Raw genomic sequence first — 16,669 nt, 5'->3', positions numbered from 1 at the left:
TGAAAAAGTGAGGTTTTTTTTTTAAGTGACACGTCCCCTTCCATCATTAAAAATTGCCAGAGTGTAATGTTACACCAGAGATGGTAAAAGTACACAAATTCCTTACTTAAGTAAAAAGTACTCATTTAAACAAATACAACTTCAAACTCAAGTACAAAAGTAAAAACTTTAACATTTACATTAAAGTATGAAATGGGAAAGTAGAAATCACAAGATTTTCCACCGAGTTTTCAACCAAAATATAATAAAATCACATTCTTAGATCTTCACCAGGGAAAGCTGCAAGATATTAACTGAAGCTTGGTAACAAAAGCTAAATTTATTCTTTCATAGGAAACTCGGCATAATAATGATAATAGTCATTTGAATATACAAAATATAGATACCAACATAGTTAAATGTGTTTTTTTTTAAACTGAGGCAGAATTCTTGAACATGAAGCTCTTTTTTGCTTTATTTTTTATTTTATAATTTGTGTCACCATCTGTCATGACACAGTGAGTAAAAGGTTCAGATTTGTCTCATGAAATGTCGTAAGCAAATTGAAAGAATAACTCAAGTATAAACATGTGAAAACTCTCCTTATGTACAGTAATGATTTAAATACACTTCACATCTGTTCCTCTAACTTATCATTAGGCTAAAATGAACATTGCATTGAAATTTAATGTGAACTGTGTGGTTGTAGACCTCACTTGGAGAGTATGAGAAAGAGCACGAGAAGAGAAAAAGCTACCTGGAGCTTTTAAACCAAGACAAGCAGTGACTTGCCATACCCTAAGGATAATCTGCATGCTTTGAGAGAACTGAATCCCTTCACATGTAAAGTTATCAGGCATAATCTCTCATCTGTGTCAAATCAGGGAGGTATTTTTGCCCCTGAGAACAGTGTGTGGAACAGAAAGGCAATATTTTGCTGCCCCAACTGTGTAAGTCTAGCAGGGAAGACTGGAGAATGACTCAGTTTTCCACCACACTGACTAATTAACTAGACTGCTGAAGAATTCAGTGGTCAAGTCTGAACTGGACTTGGGCAATATGGATATACTTATTTATGCAGAACATATTTAAAAGTGTTCATATTTTTATTGTTTGATTTTTACCAAAAAACTGGCCATTTATGGAAAACATGGGCTGCCAGCATTTACATTGCCATCCATCCATCCATCCATCCATCCATCCATCCATCCATCGAGCCATCATTAATATTGCTTATCCATTGTGGGTTGCGGGAAAACTGGACCCAATCCCAGCTGACTTTGGGTGAGACAGAAATTTAGAGTAGCCAGTTGACCTAATCTCCATGCCTTTCGACTGTGGAAGGAAACCAGAGAGCCCCCAGAAAGCCCACATAAGGAGAACCAAACTCCACACAGAAAGGCTCCAGGTGACTGGCAGCTTTCTATGAGTCAGCACTGCTAACCACTGCACCACCATGCACCCATTGTCAACGAGTTCTGATTTTTATATGCTGACTTCTGATTCAAAATTCTACTTCCCGTGCACAGGAGTATGAATCTTGCAGTGTTATGAAAAATTTAGTTGGTCATACACAGATTTTTATACGCTGACTTCTGTTTATTCTTGTAAACAGCCTGATTAAAATTTTGGCCAAAAACCTATGTGGATATGTAGAGCAAGAACATGTCGTTCCAGGCTTCACTGCCAATTACAGTAAAGGCAGAATACAAAGAAGCTAAAGAGCACTTTGTAAGCTAGCTACATGAACTAGCGATCTCCAGTAACAAAGCCCTTGTTATGAGTTAAAACCCCTTGCCATGGGTAAGCATGCAAATGTCTAGTGACCACTTGTATAAATATACTTTGCTACTGTGTATGACCAACTGAATTTTTCATAACACTGCAAGATTCGTACTCCTGTGCATAGGAAGTAGAATTTTGAATCATGACCAAGAGCAAGAATGTCATGGGACTAAAATACAGCATATGTTCTGAGATAATTTTGCACTTATATTACACAATATTGTATTCTGGATTGTTTCTAGCTAGTTTTCTGAAAGTGGCAAAATGCAGACAAGCTTGTGTGACCACTGTGGCATGACATGACCTGTAACTACTGTACAGTGATGATCGACCATGGACGAGGAAAAGCAGGCTGACATATGCATGAAAATGAATGGGTTGCCCTCAGTATTTGTATACCTACATTGCTTATATAGTTATTTCTGAGTGGAGCTCCATACTTAAGGGAATATGGTAATGCATCAACCTGATTTTTGATGGCTTTGCGACCATATGATGTCTGTACGACATACCCGATTGTAAGTGCAAGGCAAAGTCTCTCAAACACTAGACCACCAGACAATGAAATTTTATCTTCATTGACATAAGACAAATGGGTTTTGATCCAGCACTTATTTTTAATTTGCTTTTTAAAAAAGATAATGTGGGATTATTTACTCACAAATTTTACACTCATCAGGAGCTCCGCTTTTAGGCAGTGCCTGAGTATACAGGATGTTTCAAAAAATTTGATATCATTTCACAATCTACTAACTTTGCCAATTCTCATTCAACTGACCTTAAATTTTAACAGCATGTGTGGAAACAGGTCAAAATTTTATCTCATCTCTAGCTGCTTCATCCTGTTCTACAGGGTCGCAGGCAAGCTGGAGCCTATCCCAGCTGACTATGGGCAAAAGGCGGGGTACACCCTGGACAAGTCGCCAGGCCATCACAGGGCTGACACATAGACACAGACAACCATTCATACTCACGGTCAATTTAGAGTCACCAGTTAACCTAACCTGCATGCCTTTGGGGGAAACCCACGCGGAGAACATACAAACTCCACACAAAAAGGCCCTCGCCGGCCACGGGGCTCGAACCCAGACCTTCTTGCTGTGAGGTGACAGCGCTAACCACTACACCACCGTGCCACCCTCAAAATTTTATGTTTAATGTTTTTTGTTTTTATCTTTTTAGGCATAGAAATATAAATGCCATTCACTGGAAAAGAAAAGGCGTTTTGTGTGTTAGATTACGCTTGAACACAGTCGAACAAGACTGCAGTGTGCATTTATGAGAGAATTACCTAAAAATGCACCAACTGCAATGCAGATTTGGACATGGCACAAAAAGTTCAAAAAGGAAGGCTGGGTTAGGGGCGCATATTGAAAATTTGTGAAATCGTTCATGGAATCCACATAATCCAGCCACTGGGGGTACATAAGCGTACTCTTGGTGCTGGTCCCAAGCCCAGATAAATTGGAGAGGGTTGTCAGGAAGGGCATCCGGCGTAAAACTGTGCCAGATCTAACATGCAGATTGAAAAGAGACATACCATACCGGATTGGTCGGGGCCTGGGTTAACAACGACTGCCTCTGGTACTGTTGGTCAACAAGGGTGCCGGTGGAAAGTATGCTACTGTCGTGTCAAAATGGAGAAGGAGAAAATGAGGGAGGAGGCGTGTTAAGAGAGAGCATGAAAGATGGAAGGGAAGGAGCTTAGAATTGAGGGTAGAAACACTGAATGTGGGAACATTGACTGGCAGGGCGAGAGAGTTTACAGGTATGATGGAAAGAAGGAAGTTGGACATTTTGTGTGTGCAGGAGACGAGGTGGAAAGGAAGCAAGGCCAAGAACATTGGAGGTGGATGCAAGTTGTTTTATTATGGAGTCGATGGAAAGAGAAATGGTGTTGGTATTGTTTTGAGGGGAGAGTTGGTCAATAGTGTGATTGATGTGAAGAGGGTGTCAGATAGATCTTTCCAAGGTGGCAGCGCGCGTGGTTGCAGCGGCTCACGGCTCTCCTTTTCAGTGTTCTTTTTTTTTGTTTTTATATTTCTTTCTTGCTTGTTTATGCACCATCGGTTCTGCAAACATCCGGTACACCCGCCAGTCACTTTTGGTCATCGGTGACCAACATCAGATATGTGTTTCGAGCAACTTTCACTACAAGCATAACATCAAAGATGACATAGCGAGACCGCCGGGCTCTCTGTGGATTGTTGTTGAGTCTAGGAGGCGGCGCAGACAGAGGAGGGAGAGGAAGCAGAAGCGGGGCTGCAGGTCCGGTGTTATGCTAAGGCTAAGAAAACAACCACACAAGCCACCTCACCAAGCCTGTATCTCTCCAATGCCAGATCCCTGGTGCATAAAATGGATGATCTGGAATTACAACTCACTGGAAATCGCTATGTTCGGGACTGCTGTGTTTTAATTATCACCAAAACCTGGCTTCATCCGGAAATACCCGATGCTAGCTTGCAGCTAGCAGGCCGCACTCTGCTCCGCTGGGATAGGTCTGAGGACTCTGGTAAGAGCAGAGGAGGGGGGCTCTGTATTTACGTGCATGATAATTGGTGTAACAACGGAACAATTATAGGTAAATACTGTTCCCCAGATCTCGAGTACATGTCTGTTAGATGCTGGCCTTTTTTTCTACCGAGAGAGCTAACTGTAGTGATTGTCACAGCTGTGTATATTCCACCCAATGCCTGTGTAAACACAGCGCTCTCTCTCCTGCTGAACACCGTAAACAAACAGCAGCGGGCCCACCCTGACGGTGTTCACATAATCGCAGGAGACTTTAATAAGGCCAACTTGAAGACTGTACTGCCAAAGTTTTACCAACATGTTAAGTGTTCTACTAGAGGGGAAAACAATCTGGATCATGTTTATTCTAACATCAAGCACGCGTACAGAGCCATACCCCTCCCCCACCTTGGCCAGTCAGACCATCTTTCCTTCCTGCTCTCCCCAGCCTACACCCCCCTCAGACGCAGAGCCAGGCCCACCACAAGGACTATCACAACCTGGCCTGACAACGCACTCTTCAAACTACAGGACTGCTTTAAATGGACAGATTGGGACTTATTTGAACACCAGGAGCTGGAGACATTCACAGGAATGGTACTGGACTTTATCAAGTTCTGTATCGGAAATGTGACAGTGGATAAAAACATCCGGGTTTTCCCAAACCAGAAACCCTGGATGACCTGCCAGGTCCGCTCACTCCTCAGGGCTCGCGACGCTGCCTTCAGGTCAGGTGACAGAGCTCTGTACAGTGCTGCTCGAGCTGATCTAAAAAGAGAAATTAAAAAAGCCAAGGCAGACCATAGGCTGCGTATAGAGTCCCACCTGTCCAGCAACAACATACGGGAGGTGTGGCGGGGCATACAAGACATCACGAACTTCAGAGACTGTGATGCGTCAACAGGAGACTGGAGTGCGCTGCTGGCAGAGGAGCTAAATTGCTTCTTTGCTCGCTTTGAAACATCTCAGCAGCACTCATCTGCTCCAGCCCTGCCCCCACCACCACAAAGTTTGTACATCACCCCATTCACTGTACAGGAGCACGATTTCAGACAGGTGCTCCTGGCAGTGAACCCCAAGAAAGCTGCCGGCCCAGATGGAGTACCTGGTAAGGTGCTCAGAGCATGTGCCCACCAGCTCGCCCCTACCTTCACCAGGATCTTTAACCTCTCCCTGGCTCAGGCAGTCATCCTGCCCTGCCTAAAATCAGCTACAATAATCCCGGTGCCGAAGAAGTCTCCTGTCACCAGCCTGAATGATTACCATCCTGTGGCCCTCACTCTGGTAATCATGAAGTGCTTCGAGAGACTAGTTCTTCAGCACATCAAGGACCACCTCCCCCCAGACTTCGACCCCTACCAGTTCGCATATCATGCGAACAGATCCACAGAGGACGCCATTGCTGTAGCTCTACACTCTGTACTGAACCACCTGGAGCAGCAGCAGAGCTACGTCCCCATACTCTTTTTGGATTACAGTTCTGCTTTCAACACTATAATCCCGGACATCCTTATCAGTAAATTGGACACTCTCGGCCTCCCCCCTCTCACATGTGCCTAGATAAAGGACTTTCTTACCAACCGGCCCCAGACTGTGAGACTTGGCCCCCACTTCTCCTCCACCCGCACTTTGAGCACCGGCTCTCCACAGGGCTGTGTGCTGAGCCCCCTCCTGTACTGCCTCTACACCCACGATTGTAGTCCGACACACAACAACAACAACCTTATCATCAAGTTTGCTGACGACACCACAGTGGTCAGACTCATCTCAAAGGGAGACGAGGCAGCCTACAGAGGTCCTGAAGTTGGCAGCCTGGTGTTCAGAAAATAACCTCGCTCTGAACACCAAGAAAACCAAAGAGCTCATTGTTGACTTCAGAAAGCACAGCACCGACCTAGCCCCCCTCTACATCACCAACGAGTATGTGGAGAGGGTCCACACCTTCTGGTTTCTCCTGGTCAGTAAACATTACAGCAGTCATTAAGAAGGCTCAGCAGTGGCTACACTTCCTGAGAGTCCTCAGGAAGTACAACCTAAACTCCAACCTGCTGCTGACCTTCTACTGCTCATCCATTGAGAGCCTGATGACGTACTGTATTACAGTATGGTACGGCAGGTGCACTGCTGTCGACAGGGAGAGGCTCCAGAGGGTAGTTAAGGCAGCACAGAAGATCATTGGCTGCCCTCTCCCCTCCCTGATGGACATTTACACCTCCCGCTGCCTTAGCAGAGCTAAGAACATTATCAAGGACAGCTCCCACCCTGGCTTTGATCTGTTCGACCTGTTGCCCTCAGGGAGGTGCTACAGGTGCATCAGGACAAAGACAAATCGATTGAAAAACAGCTTCTTTCCAAAAGCCATAACCGCCCTGAACTCGGATATGCTCTGACTTTATAGTCTATTTATTTTACTATGTGACTCTCTTCGTGCAATAATTTATAATGTGCAGCACTTTATAAGATGACTCTCTCTGTGCAATACTTTTATAATGTGCAATACCTCACTCCATAATGTGAAACGCAACACATTCACCTCAGGACTGTGCACCTTACACACAACACATACACCTCAGGACTGTGCACCTTACACACAACACATACACCTCAGGACTGTGCACCTTACACACAGCACATACACCTCAAGTCTGTGCACCTTACCTTACCTTGCAATACTTCATAATGTGTAATATTTTATTTTATAATGTGACTCTCTCATGCAATAATTTATAATGTGCAATACTTTATAATGTGACTCTCTCTGTGCAATACTTTATAATGTGCAATGAGCAATACCTCACTCCATAATGTGTAACACAATACATACACCTCAGGACTGTGCACCTTACCCCCTTACCCCCCCCCCCCCCCTTTTTCCCCTTCCTCTCTCTCTCCACACTGTTTGCACTGTTATTGGAGATGCTTTAATCTCATTGTACATGTGTATAGTGACAATAAAGGCATTCTATTCTATAGAGTGATAGGCATGAAGTTGGAGGTTCAATGAGTGGTATTCAATGTTGTGTGTGCGTACTCCCCACAGGTTGGATGTGAGAATGAAGAGAAAGGAGAGTGTAGCTAGACAACATCGAGTGGTCGTGTGCAGGATGAGCTTGAAAATGAAAAAGAGGAAGCGTGAAATAGTGGAGCTGAAGATTAAGTGGTAGAAACTAAAAGAGGTTGAACATCAGAAGGAGTTTAGGGAAGAAATGAGATGAGCATTGAGTGGTAATGGAAGTCTGCCAGAAGATTGGGATACTACTGCTATACTAGTAAGAGAGGCAGCAAGGAAGGTGCTAGGGTGGTCATGGGGAAGGAGTAAGGAAGACAAGGAGACATGGCGATAGAACAAAGAAGTGCAGGAAATTATAAAAGAGAAGAGGCTAGCAAAGAAGAATTGGGACAGTCAGAGAGACGAGGAAAGCAAGCGGTTATACAGAGAGATGAGACAGAAGGCAAAAAGAGCGGTAGCGAAGGCGAAAGCAGATGCATACCAGGAGTTGTACGAAAGACTGGAGACCAATGAAAGAGAGAAAGACCTGTACAGACTAGCTAGACAGAGAAACAAGGAAGTGAGGGATGTACAGCAGGTAAGAGTGATGAAAGATGTAAATGGAAATGTGCTGACAGAGTGTATTAAGAAGGTGGAAAGAGTAATTTGAGGATTTACTAAATGAGGAGAATCCAAGAGAGAAAAGGTCAGATTTGTTGGAGACAGCAAATCAGTAAGCAGAGTTGTTTAGTAAGGATGAGGTGAGGACAGCCATGAAAAGAATGAAGACTGGGAAAGCAGTCGGACCAGATGGTATCCCGATTGAGGCTTGGAGATGTTTGGGTGAGACGACTGTGGAGTTCCTAATGAGATTGTTTAATAAGATCCTAGAGAATGAGTAAATGCCGAATGAATGGAGAAAGAGTGTGCTAGTCCCAATATACAAGAATAAGGGAGATGTACAGAGCTGCAGTAATTACAGAGGGATAAAATTGATGAGCCACACCATGAAGTTATGGGAAAGGGTATTGGAGGTGAGACTGAGAAGAGAGGTAGCAATCTGTGAGCAGCAGTATGGGTTTATGCCAAGGAAGAGCACATCAGATGCGATTTTTGCTTTAAGAATGTTAATGGAAAAGGACAGGGAAGGCCAGAGAAAGCTACATTGGAGAAGGCATACGATAGAGTGCTGAGAGATAAGTTATGGTATTGTATGAGAAAGTGTGGAGTGAATGAGAAGTATATTAGAATGGTGCAAGACATGTATGAGAACATTGAAACAGCAGTGAGGTGTGCAGTTGGAATGACTGAATGGTTCAAGGTGAAGGTGGGACTCCATCAAGGATCTGCTTTGAGTCCTTTCTTGTTTGCCATAGTGATGGATAGCTTGACGGATGAAGTGAGGCAAGAGTCACCATGGAACATGATGTTTGTAGATGATATTGTGATATGTGGTGAGAGTAGAAAGGAGGTTGAGCTGGGTTTGGAGAGATGGAGGCATGCATTGGAACGAAGAGGAATGAAGGTGAGCAGTAGCAAAACATAATACATGTGCATCAATGAGAATGGGGATGAGAGTGTAGTGAAGATGCGTAGACGTAAAGAAAATTGGTGAATTTAAGTACCTGGGGTCAACTGTACAGGAAAATGGGGGCTGCCATAGTGAGGTAAGAAAGAGAGTGCAGGCAGGGTGAAGCAGTTGGAGAAGGATTTCAGGAGTCATTTGTGATAGGAAAGTCCCAGCAAAAGTGAAAGGTAAGATGTATAAGACAGTAGTGAGGCCAGCTGTGATGTATGGATTAGAGACCATACCCTTAACAAAGAGACAGGGGGCAAAGTTGAAGGTGGCGGAGTTGAGGATGGTAAGGTTTGCGATGGGAGTGACAAGGTTGGACAGGATAAGGAACGAGCACATCAGAGGGACAGTACATGTGGAGAGCTTGGGAATTAAGCTAAGAGAGATGAGACTGAGATGGTATGGGCACATCCTGAGAAGAGATGCAGAGCATGTTGGAAGGAGAATGTTGAGGATGGAGCTGCCAGGCAAACGAAAACGAGGAAGGCCAAAGAGGAGATACATGGATGTGGTGAGAGAGGACATGAAAGTGGCAGGTGTGGTAGAGAAGGATGCGGAAGACAGGGAGCAATGGAGACAAATGATCCGCTGTGGCGACCCCTAATCGGGAGCAGCCAGAAGAAGAAGAAGTTGTTCATGGAATCCACATACCTTTGAAATTTCTCATTCAAATTTTGAGGAATAAATCTTATATTGCTCAACATTAAGCCTGTTCAGTTTCATTTGCCTAGACTATGTAGTTTCTGGGATATTTACATCTCAAATAATATCACATTTTTTGAAACACCCTGTATTATGATAGTTGAACTGATGAAATTGCATTTGCATCTAGAAGTGTGCTTATTTCTTTCTGCATTTCTTTCTGTTCCTTTTGTCTTCCTGTTTGCTGTAGGTGGTAAGGGCCAGACTGGAGGATCGAGGTGTGACAGTCCGTGATGTGAAGCTTAACGGTTCAGCCGCAAGCTATGTGCTTTACAAGGATACAGGCTTAGGATACAAGGACCTGGATCTGATATTTGGCCTGAATTTGAGTGTTGACAGGACGTTTGATGTGGTAAAGGAAGTGGTACTGGCCAGCCTGCTGGACTTCCTGCCAGCTGGAGTGAACCACGAGCGCCTCAGCGCCCTTGCCCTCAAGGAGGCATATGTGCAGAAGTTGGTGAAAGTGCGCACTGACACAGACTGCTGGAGCCTCATCTCTCTTTCCAATAATACAGGCAAGAACGTGGAGTTGAAGTTTGTTGACACACTACGGCGCCAGTTTGAATTCAGCGTTGACTCGTTTCAGATTGGTCTTGACTCGCTGCTGCTGTTTGACCGCTGCTCTGAGGCACCCATGTCTGAGACCTTTCACCCAACTGTGCTTGGTGAGAGCATGTACGGTGACTTTGAGGAAGCCCTGGAACACCTGCGCTCCAAGACTATTGCTACACACAGTCCTGAGGAGATCCGTGGTGGCGGTTTGCTGAAATACTGCCACCTGCTGGTGCGTGGCTTCCGGCCTGCATCGGAGGAGCACATGAAAACACTACAGCGCTACATGTGCTCGCGCTTCTTCATTGACTTCCCAGATGTGGGTGAACAGCACCGAAAACTTGAGGCATACCTTCAGAACCACTTTGCTGGCATGGAACACAAACGCTACGAGTGCCTGGTGACTTTACGGAATGTTGTTGATGAAAGCACCGTATGCCTAATGGGTCATGAGCGGCGACAGACCCTGGCACTCATCTCGGCACTGGCGCTGCGCACGCTCACCGAACAGAATGCCATCCCTGCACTCCCTAACGTTACTTGCTACTACCAACCGGCACCATATGTGCATGATGGGAACTTTAGCAATTACTATGTTGCTCATGTGCACTCCCCTGCAAACACATACCGGACTTGGCTACCCTGCAGCTGAGTCACAAGAAAAGGCAGTTGGTGAGATGCTGAAAAAAGGCTTCAGAACACATTCCAGTTCTGAACTCTTTTTAAGAGTGTATGCCTTTCCATATACACATTATTCTTTGTCAATGAGAGAAGAAAAAGGGAAAATATTTAAGATTGTGTCTTTTCTTTTACCTAATTTTGTGAGTACTGTCACTCATCTCTACCAAAATAACGAACACTGCTGTAACCATAAAACTGGTTTGAGCCATTCTCTGTTGTTTTTTCCCTCATATACAGTACGTTGAGATTTTATGAAAACACATGCAAAGGATTGAGGGAAGTGAGAGAAAAAAAATCTAAAGCAGTTACCTACCTTACTTTTATCAGATGTAATCCATTTTGTGGATATATTGTATATAATATATAGTTTTTGTGTCTGTATATACAACAAATGTTTATTAAAAAAAAACTTCCAATCATTCTGAAGAAAAAAAATTTAACAAGATTTTACAAGAATGTGCAGAAGGCTAATGTTCAGGTCCGACTGTGGTTTTCAAACATCCTTCTTATTTGAATTTGTAACAACCAAAGATTTTATTTTTAAGCTCCCTGTACTGAAATGTTATGCCTGTAATTGAAAGTGCCTAAAACTGACTACAAAACACAAAAGTATGTAACAGTTTCATTCTTTGGAATATTGAAAATTGTATTTTTATTTTCAGCATCAGGGCATTTTCTTATTAAATTTCGAATAAAAAAACAATTTAAATGTTAATAGTTTTTAGTGTTTTTTATTATTGTATTTATTTTGACTACATGTACATTTAGGTGAGTTTTTTAAATAATTATTTTTATCCGTCTTTATCTATCGCTTTCTTTCTACCTTTCAGAGCTGCAACTGGTTCATTTGAACCAATTCACGCAACTGCATATAGCAAATCTTTATGAAAAGTAAGTTGATTTTCAATGCTTTCACTTGTAAGAATTTGCGTAAATATTGGGAAGACAGAGGACTAAAGGGTAAGAAACAAATACGAGCAATATTGTGTTTACTTCAGGGGTCTACTGCTGGCTTTTTGTTCAAAATGCACATTTCAAGGCACCTGGTGCACAGTATAGTGCTACCAAGAATGCCGTGTCAGTGAGTGATATGGAAACTTCTACTCTCACTGGAATTGCAATTCACATAGACAGCAAAAACAACTGATACAAATAGCACAGCTTGCCATGCCAACCTGATTATGACTAGCATATTTCTCACAGATTTCCCACTTGTGTTCATTTGAGAAGCCTGTCGTTTGTGTCATGGTTAAGATGAATATGCATATACAGCATGGAACCAAAATACTAAGCCAAAAAAAAAAAATACTCAATAGCAGCTACTTGCTATTCCAGCAAAATGATGGCTTTTTTTTTATAAGGAAAATAGGATCAGAAAGTAAACAGTGGCTAGTCGACATTAGGAAAAAGAGCACCCTCTTGGGATGCATGGTGTAGTGGAAAGCCATCTGGTCTGGTGAGTAGAACTGTTTCCACAGACACACACACATCTGCATTTGCTCAATACCTGTTTAGTAAAATGTCCATACATAGAGTTGCACTCAGATTTATTCAGCCCCTTCAAAAAGCAAAGCACACTGCTAATGTAAATAAATTTAATCAGCCAAGGCTTTAGTAAACAGTAAAGAGAAAGCTTATTACTACATGTTCAAGCCATTTTGAGTTTACTACGAACATTTCAAAAGAAATATGTGCACAATTATTCAACCCCCAAAGTCAGTATTTTGTGGAGCTTCCTTTATACCTTAACCTTTAATAAATGTTTCCCATTTGGTGTTTCCAAGCTTCTGACATCTCTCTACTGGAATCTTTGCCCATTTCTCATGTACAAAAACTTCCAATTTATTAATGTTCCTTGGTTTCCATGCCACCACAGCACACTTGCTTTAAAGGTGACATATCCTATTTCCACAAGTTGACTCAGTTCACTGAGGTCTTAATGAAATGTCTGTGACAATCTTTGGTCAAAACACCACAAGGATAAAGCACCACAACTCCTCCTCACCCTGTCTCAACAGCTGTGTTCAAAATGGCTGATTTGAGGAGCGGCCTGTACCTTTAAATGAAAATGAGCCACCGCCCACCCCACCCCCTCTTCTGCCAGTAGCACTTACCTCATGAATATTCATTGGCAAAGACAGTTCTCAAGCCATGAGTGGAGATACTTAGATAAGAGGGTGGGATCATTCAGATAAGCTCCACGTATGACATAGAAATGGAAGCCAAATCTGAACAACTTGTTGAAGCTCATGTTTTCTGAAATAGGCAGTGCAGAAGAAACTGACTGGGTGTCTTATTTCAGGGTTTGTTGTTGGTAGGCTCCAAATGTATGTGCACAAACACTGAAAAAGTGAGGTTTTCATAACATTCCCCTTTAAACCCCACCATAAATTTTCAACTGGATTTAAATCTGGGGGTTGAGATGGCCACTAAAAATTCCTGCATATTCCAGGACCTAACTCAGAAGAAAGCTTTGGCTGTCTTGGACATATGCTTGTTATCACTGTCTTGCTAGAAAGTCCAATGATCACAAAGCTTTAATTTATGCACTAAATGAATCTCATTCTTCTTCTAAATAGGTTGCATTCAGCCATGTGACTTTTGCTTGTGAGTTTACATCCAGTGAATGAAGTGGTGATCTGGAAAACTGATTTGGCTGCCAGCATGCAAAGAGCTAGTGAAACCGTCTCTGACTATTTTCGCAGTTTAGAGACCAATGCATGGTCAAGATACCTTCACAAAGTTACTCTTTGTGATGGGATCAATCCTTACACGCTAGTAAAGAAGGATTCTTCCTACGAGTTGGAAAATTATCCATCTGTCGAGTTCTGACATCTCAAACTACACAGCAAAATCCCCAGTGTTGAATTAACACCCAGAGTGTTTATATAGGTCCAATTGGACCCAAATTAACTCTGAAAGTGTTAATTCAACACTGAGGAATTTGCTGTATACCTGGTGCTGTAGACATCATTCTACATGGACACACAGATGAAATCCTGGAAGAGCATGGAGGCATACAACTTTTTATATGTGGCTAGATTAAAGATCTGGGAATCAGGACACCACAAGATAAATCCTGTATCATTTATGCCCGGGTAGATAGTATTTTTAGGCTTTTTGTACGCATCTTTGCGATGACTGCTAGGATGCTACAAGTTTTAGTATCGGGTGTAAACAATCCACAGCCTCTCAATTATCAATCCTCCCTGCTCTTCTCTTCCAGGTAAATCATTCACAAAGGGCCACAGAAACCCCTTTAAAGACCTGGGTATTGGTGAAACAGGACAGAGAAGTTATCATGGCTCACTGTAACTGCATGGCCGGGGAAGCAGTTTCATGCTTTTAACTCGTCAGCTCTGCTTTTGTCTTTACATGGCTCATTTCGATTCCTTTAACTATCTAGTTCAGTGTAGAAGCTCAATCTACATCATTGTCCTTGTAAAGATTGCTCGGACATCCTGATAAATAAAGTGAAAACATATGCCATTAGTTTACAATATGGCGACCAAACAGTAAACAAAAACACATCTCAGGACTTCAGCGTCTTCTGAGCTTCAAAGCATTATGAAATAATGGAAAATGGCAAGAAAAGTGATTTGCGAATCCAAACTAAATAAGCCAGAGTGATTTACAAACCTTCCACGAAGTGATCACTGCAAACTTGAGCATTCTTCGACTTGGCTTCCTTCCATCGCAGTGGAAGGTTCAAGAACCACCTTTCTCATTGTCTTTTGGTAGAATCCTTTTCTCTTTGACCCTTTATCACTTCACGGGGAACCCGGAAGAAACTTTTATAAGTTTCACAGTTTGTTTGACTTGAACAGCCCAAAACAATGCAAGCGTAGGGCATTTTAACAACTAGCAAGGCACCCCAGCAACAGTAACACTTTGTGAACAGTGAGCTTAGCTGACCACCACTTCATGTCTTGCATATCTAATGAGGCAGATGTGACATCAGATGCAACCCACCTATAGCCTATTTTTTCAAAGAAGCCATGAGGTCAGTCACACAGCCAAGACTGCTAGTTCCTGCAGCAGCAAAGCACTTGCACAACAGGACTGAACCACCTCTGTGCTTAACCATGGGAATGTGTTATATTTGCCATAAGCCTTGCCTTTCTAGCGCCAGACGCATCTGATCCACAGGTTCAGACACTTCCCGTTTAGCTTTATCACCCAATAAAACTATCCTCCAGACTTCTATAGACCTGTGCAAATTCCTTTTTGCACAATCAAGTTGACTTGTGTTTCTTGATCAAGAGTGGGGTGTGGTGAGGTGTCCATGAATGAAGTCCTTGCTTGTGTAGTGTTCTTCTCAGAGCGTTCACTGATAATTTGTTCCCGCCTTCATCAGGTCACTGCAAGTCTGTGGCAGTAATATGTTTTGGGTTTTTTTTTTCCTGTTCAAATGTCAGATTCCTCTTGGTGAAAGCTTTCCCTTTCATCCATGCCCAAGTAGGTTTGCTGCTGTACAATGAGTTTTAAACTTGTCTGATTCTGTCAACTGTATCTCTTAGAACTTTAAGTGTCTGGGATATCTTCTTGCCTTTTTTAGTATAATAAAATAATGAATTCTCAGCTTCTGTGAGGGTTAATTTTTTTGCCATGTTTACTGCTGAGCTTGAACACATGCTTGGTGGGATTTATATATGTATCATAGTTGAAGCAAAGTGGGTGTTGTAGAGTTCCCAATGGACTGATTGTGTTTTAGTACAATGCTTTAGCCTTGCAGATGAGCAAGTCATTTAAAATCCAGGAATACTGTGTAGGGTTGAACAATTATGACATGATTAAATTAAGATAATATCCTTTTGTATGTATACAGTATGACATCTATTGATCTGAACAAATCACTCAACTGATAGGTCTTTAGAAAAGCTTGAATTTGCAAATCCTTACAGTCACAGGGGAGACTGAATAACTTTGAGTACAATTGTACATACATACATACATACATACATACATACATACATACATACATACATACATAGAGTGTGCTTCTGATTTGTCTCCCCATAACCCCCAGCACAGAGACTTGTCATTTCATTTCTTAGCATTTTTGTCATATATGAGTCATATTGCTTGGACAGACGTCTAGTATGTGCCTATGTGTGCACTGTTCTGCAAACAAAGTTCATTTAATTCATGTTTGCTTGTATGGAAAACTTTACTTTTTCACATGGCTGAGAATGAACTACTCCAGTATTGCTTTCCAGACAAAACCCCAGACGTACTACAAACATTTAGACATACCTGCTCTTAAACGAGTGTCTTCTATTTCTTTTTCTGTTTTTCTACTGTTTCTACTGTTTTTTAAACCATTTTGAATAATGAAGAAATAAGAGTATAAATAATCCATGTAATCTATGGAATAAAATGGAATTGATGCAGTGACCAAGAAAAGTATTGGATGCTGCAATGGTTCAATATTAAGCTCCTTTTACTTTTCTGTGCATGTTCTTTTCATGTTCATGTAAGTTTCCTGTAGGTTCTCTGATTACCTCCCACTGTCCAAAATCATACAGGTAGGACAATGACTGAAGTGTATTCCTGGTGATGCTTTGCAAGCTCTTGACATGTTCTCGACTAGTTTCATGTATCCAGTTTATAAGCATTTATTAAAGATAGACTGCCTTTCAGATTTTTCAAATTTCGGTCCTAAAAATAATTTTCGCCAACACTCAATTATTTTTGTTTAATGGACGGAAAGCTACTGAATTTGAATCACAGCCTTCCAATTTTATTAGGTTTTTTTAAATAGAACAATTAATGAATTTAGGGCCACATGGCCCTAAAATCTCCGCTATTTTTTCTTGCTTCACCATGACCCAGTTCAAGATACTATGTCATGCATCGCATTGTGGGATACAAATTTGAAACAGGAGAGA

General features: G+C 42.2%; 1 protein-coding gene across 1 annotated transcript in view; it reads left to right on the top strand.

Moving 5' to 3' along the window:
* The window catches only part of LOC132870877 (terminal nucleotidyltransferase 5A-like), a 31,661-nt gene extending 20,232 nt beyond the window's left edge, over nucleotides 1-11,429 (top strand). The window contains exon 2 of the mRNA XM_060904807.1: nucleotides 9,736-11,429. Within this exon, the coding sequence (XP_060760790.1) occupies nucleotides 9,736-10,749 (1,014 nt within the window). The 3' untranslated portion in view covers nucleotides 10,750-11,429. The remainder of the gene's footprint in view (nucleotides 1-9,735) is intronic.
* Nucleotides 11,430-16,669: the final 5,240 nt, after the last annotated feature.

The sequence above is a fragment of the Neoarius graeffei genome, chromosome 22, assembly GCF_027579695.1.
Source record: "Neoarius graeffei isolate fNeoGra1 chromosome 22, fNeoGra1.pri, whole genome shotgun sequence".
Classification (NCBI taxonomy): Eukaryota; Metazoa; Chordata; class Actinopteri; order Siluriformes; family Ariidae; genus Neoarius; species Neoarius graeffei.
This window is presented reverse-complemented; position numbering and strand designations above follow the sequence as displayed.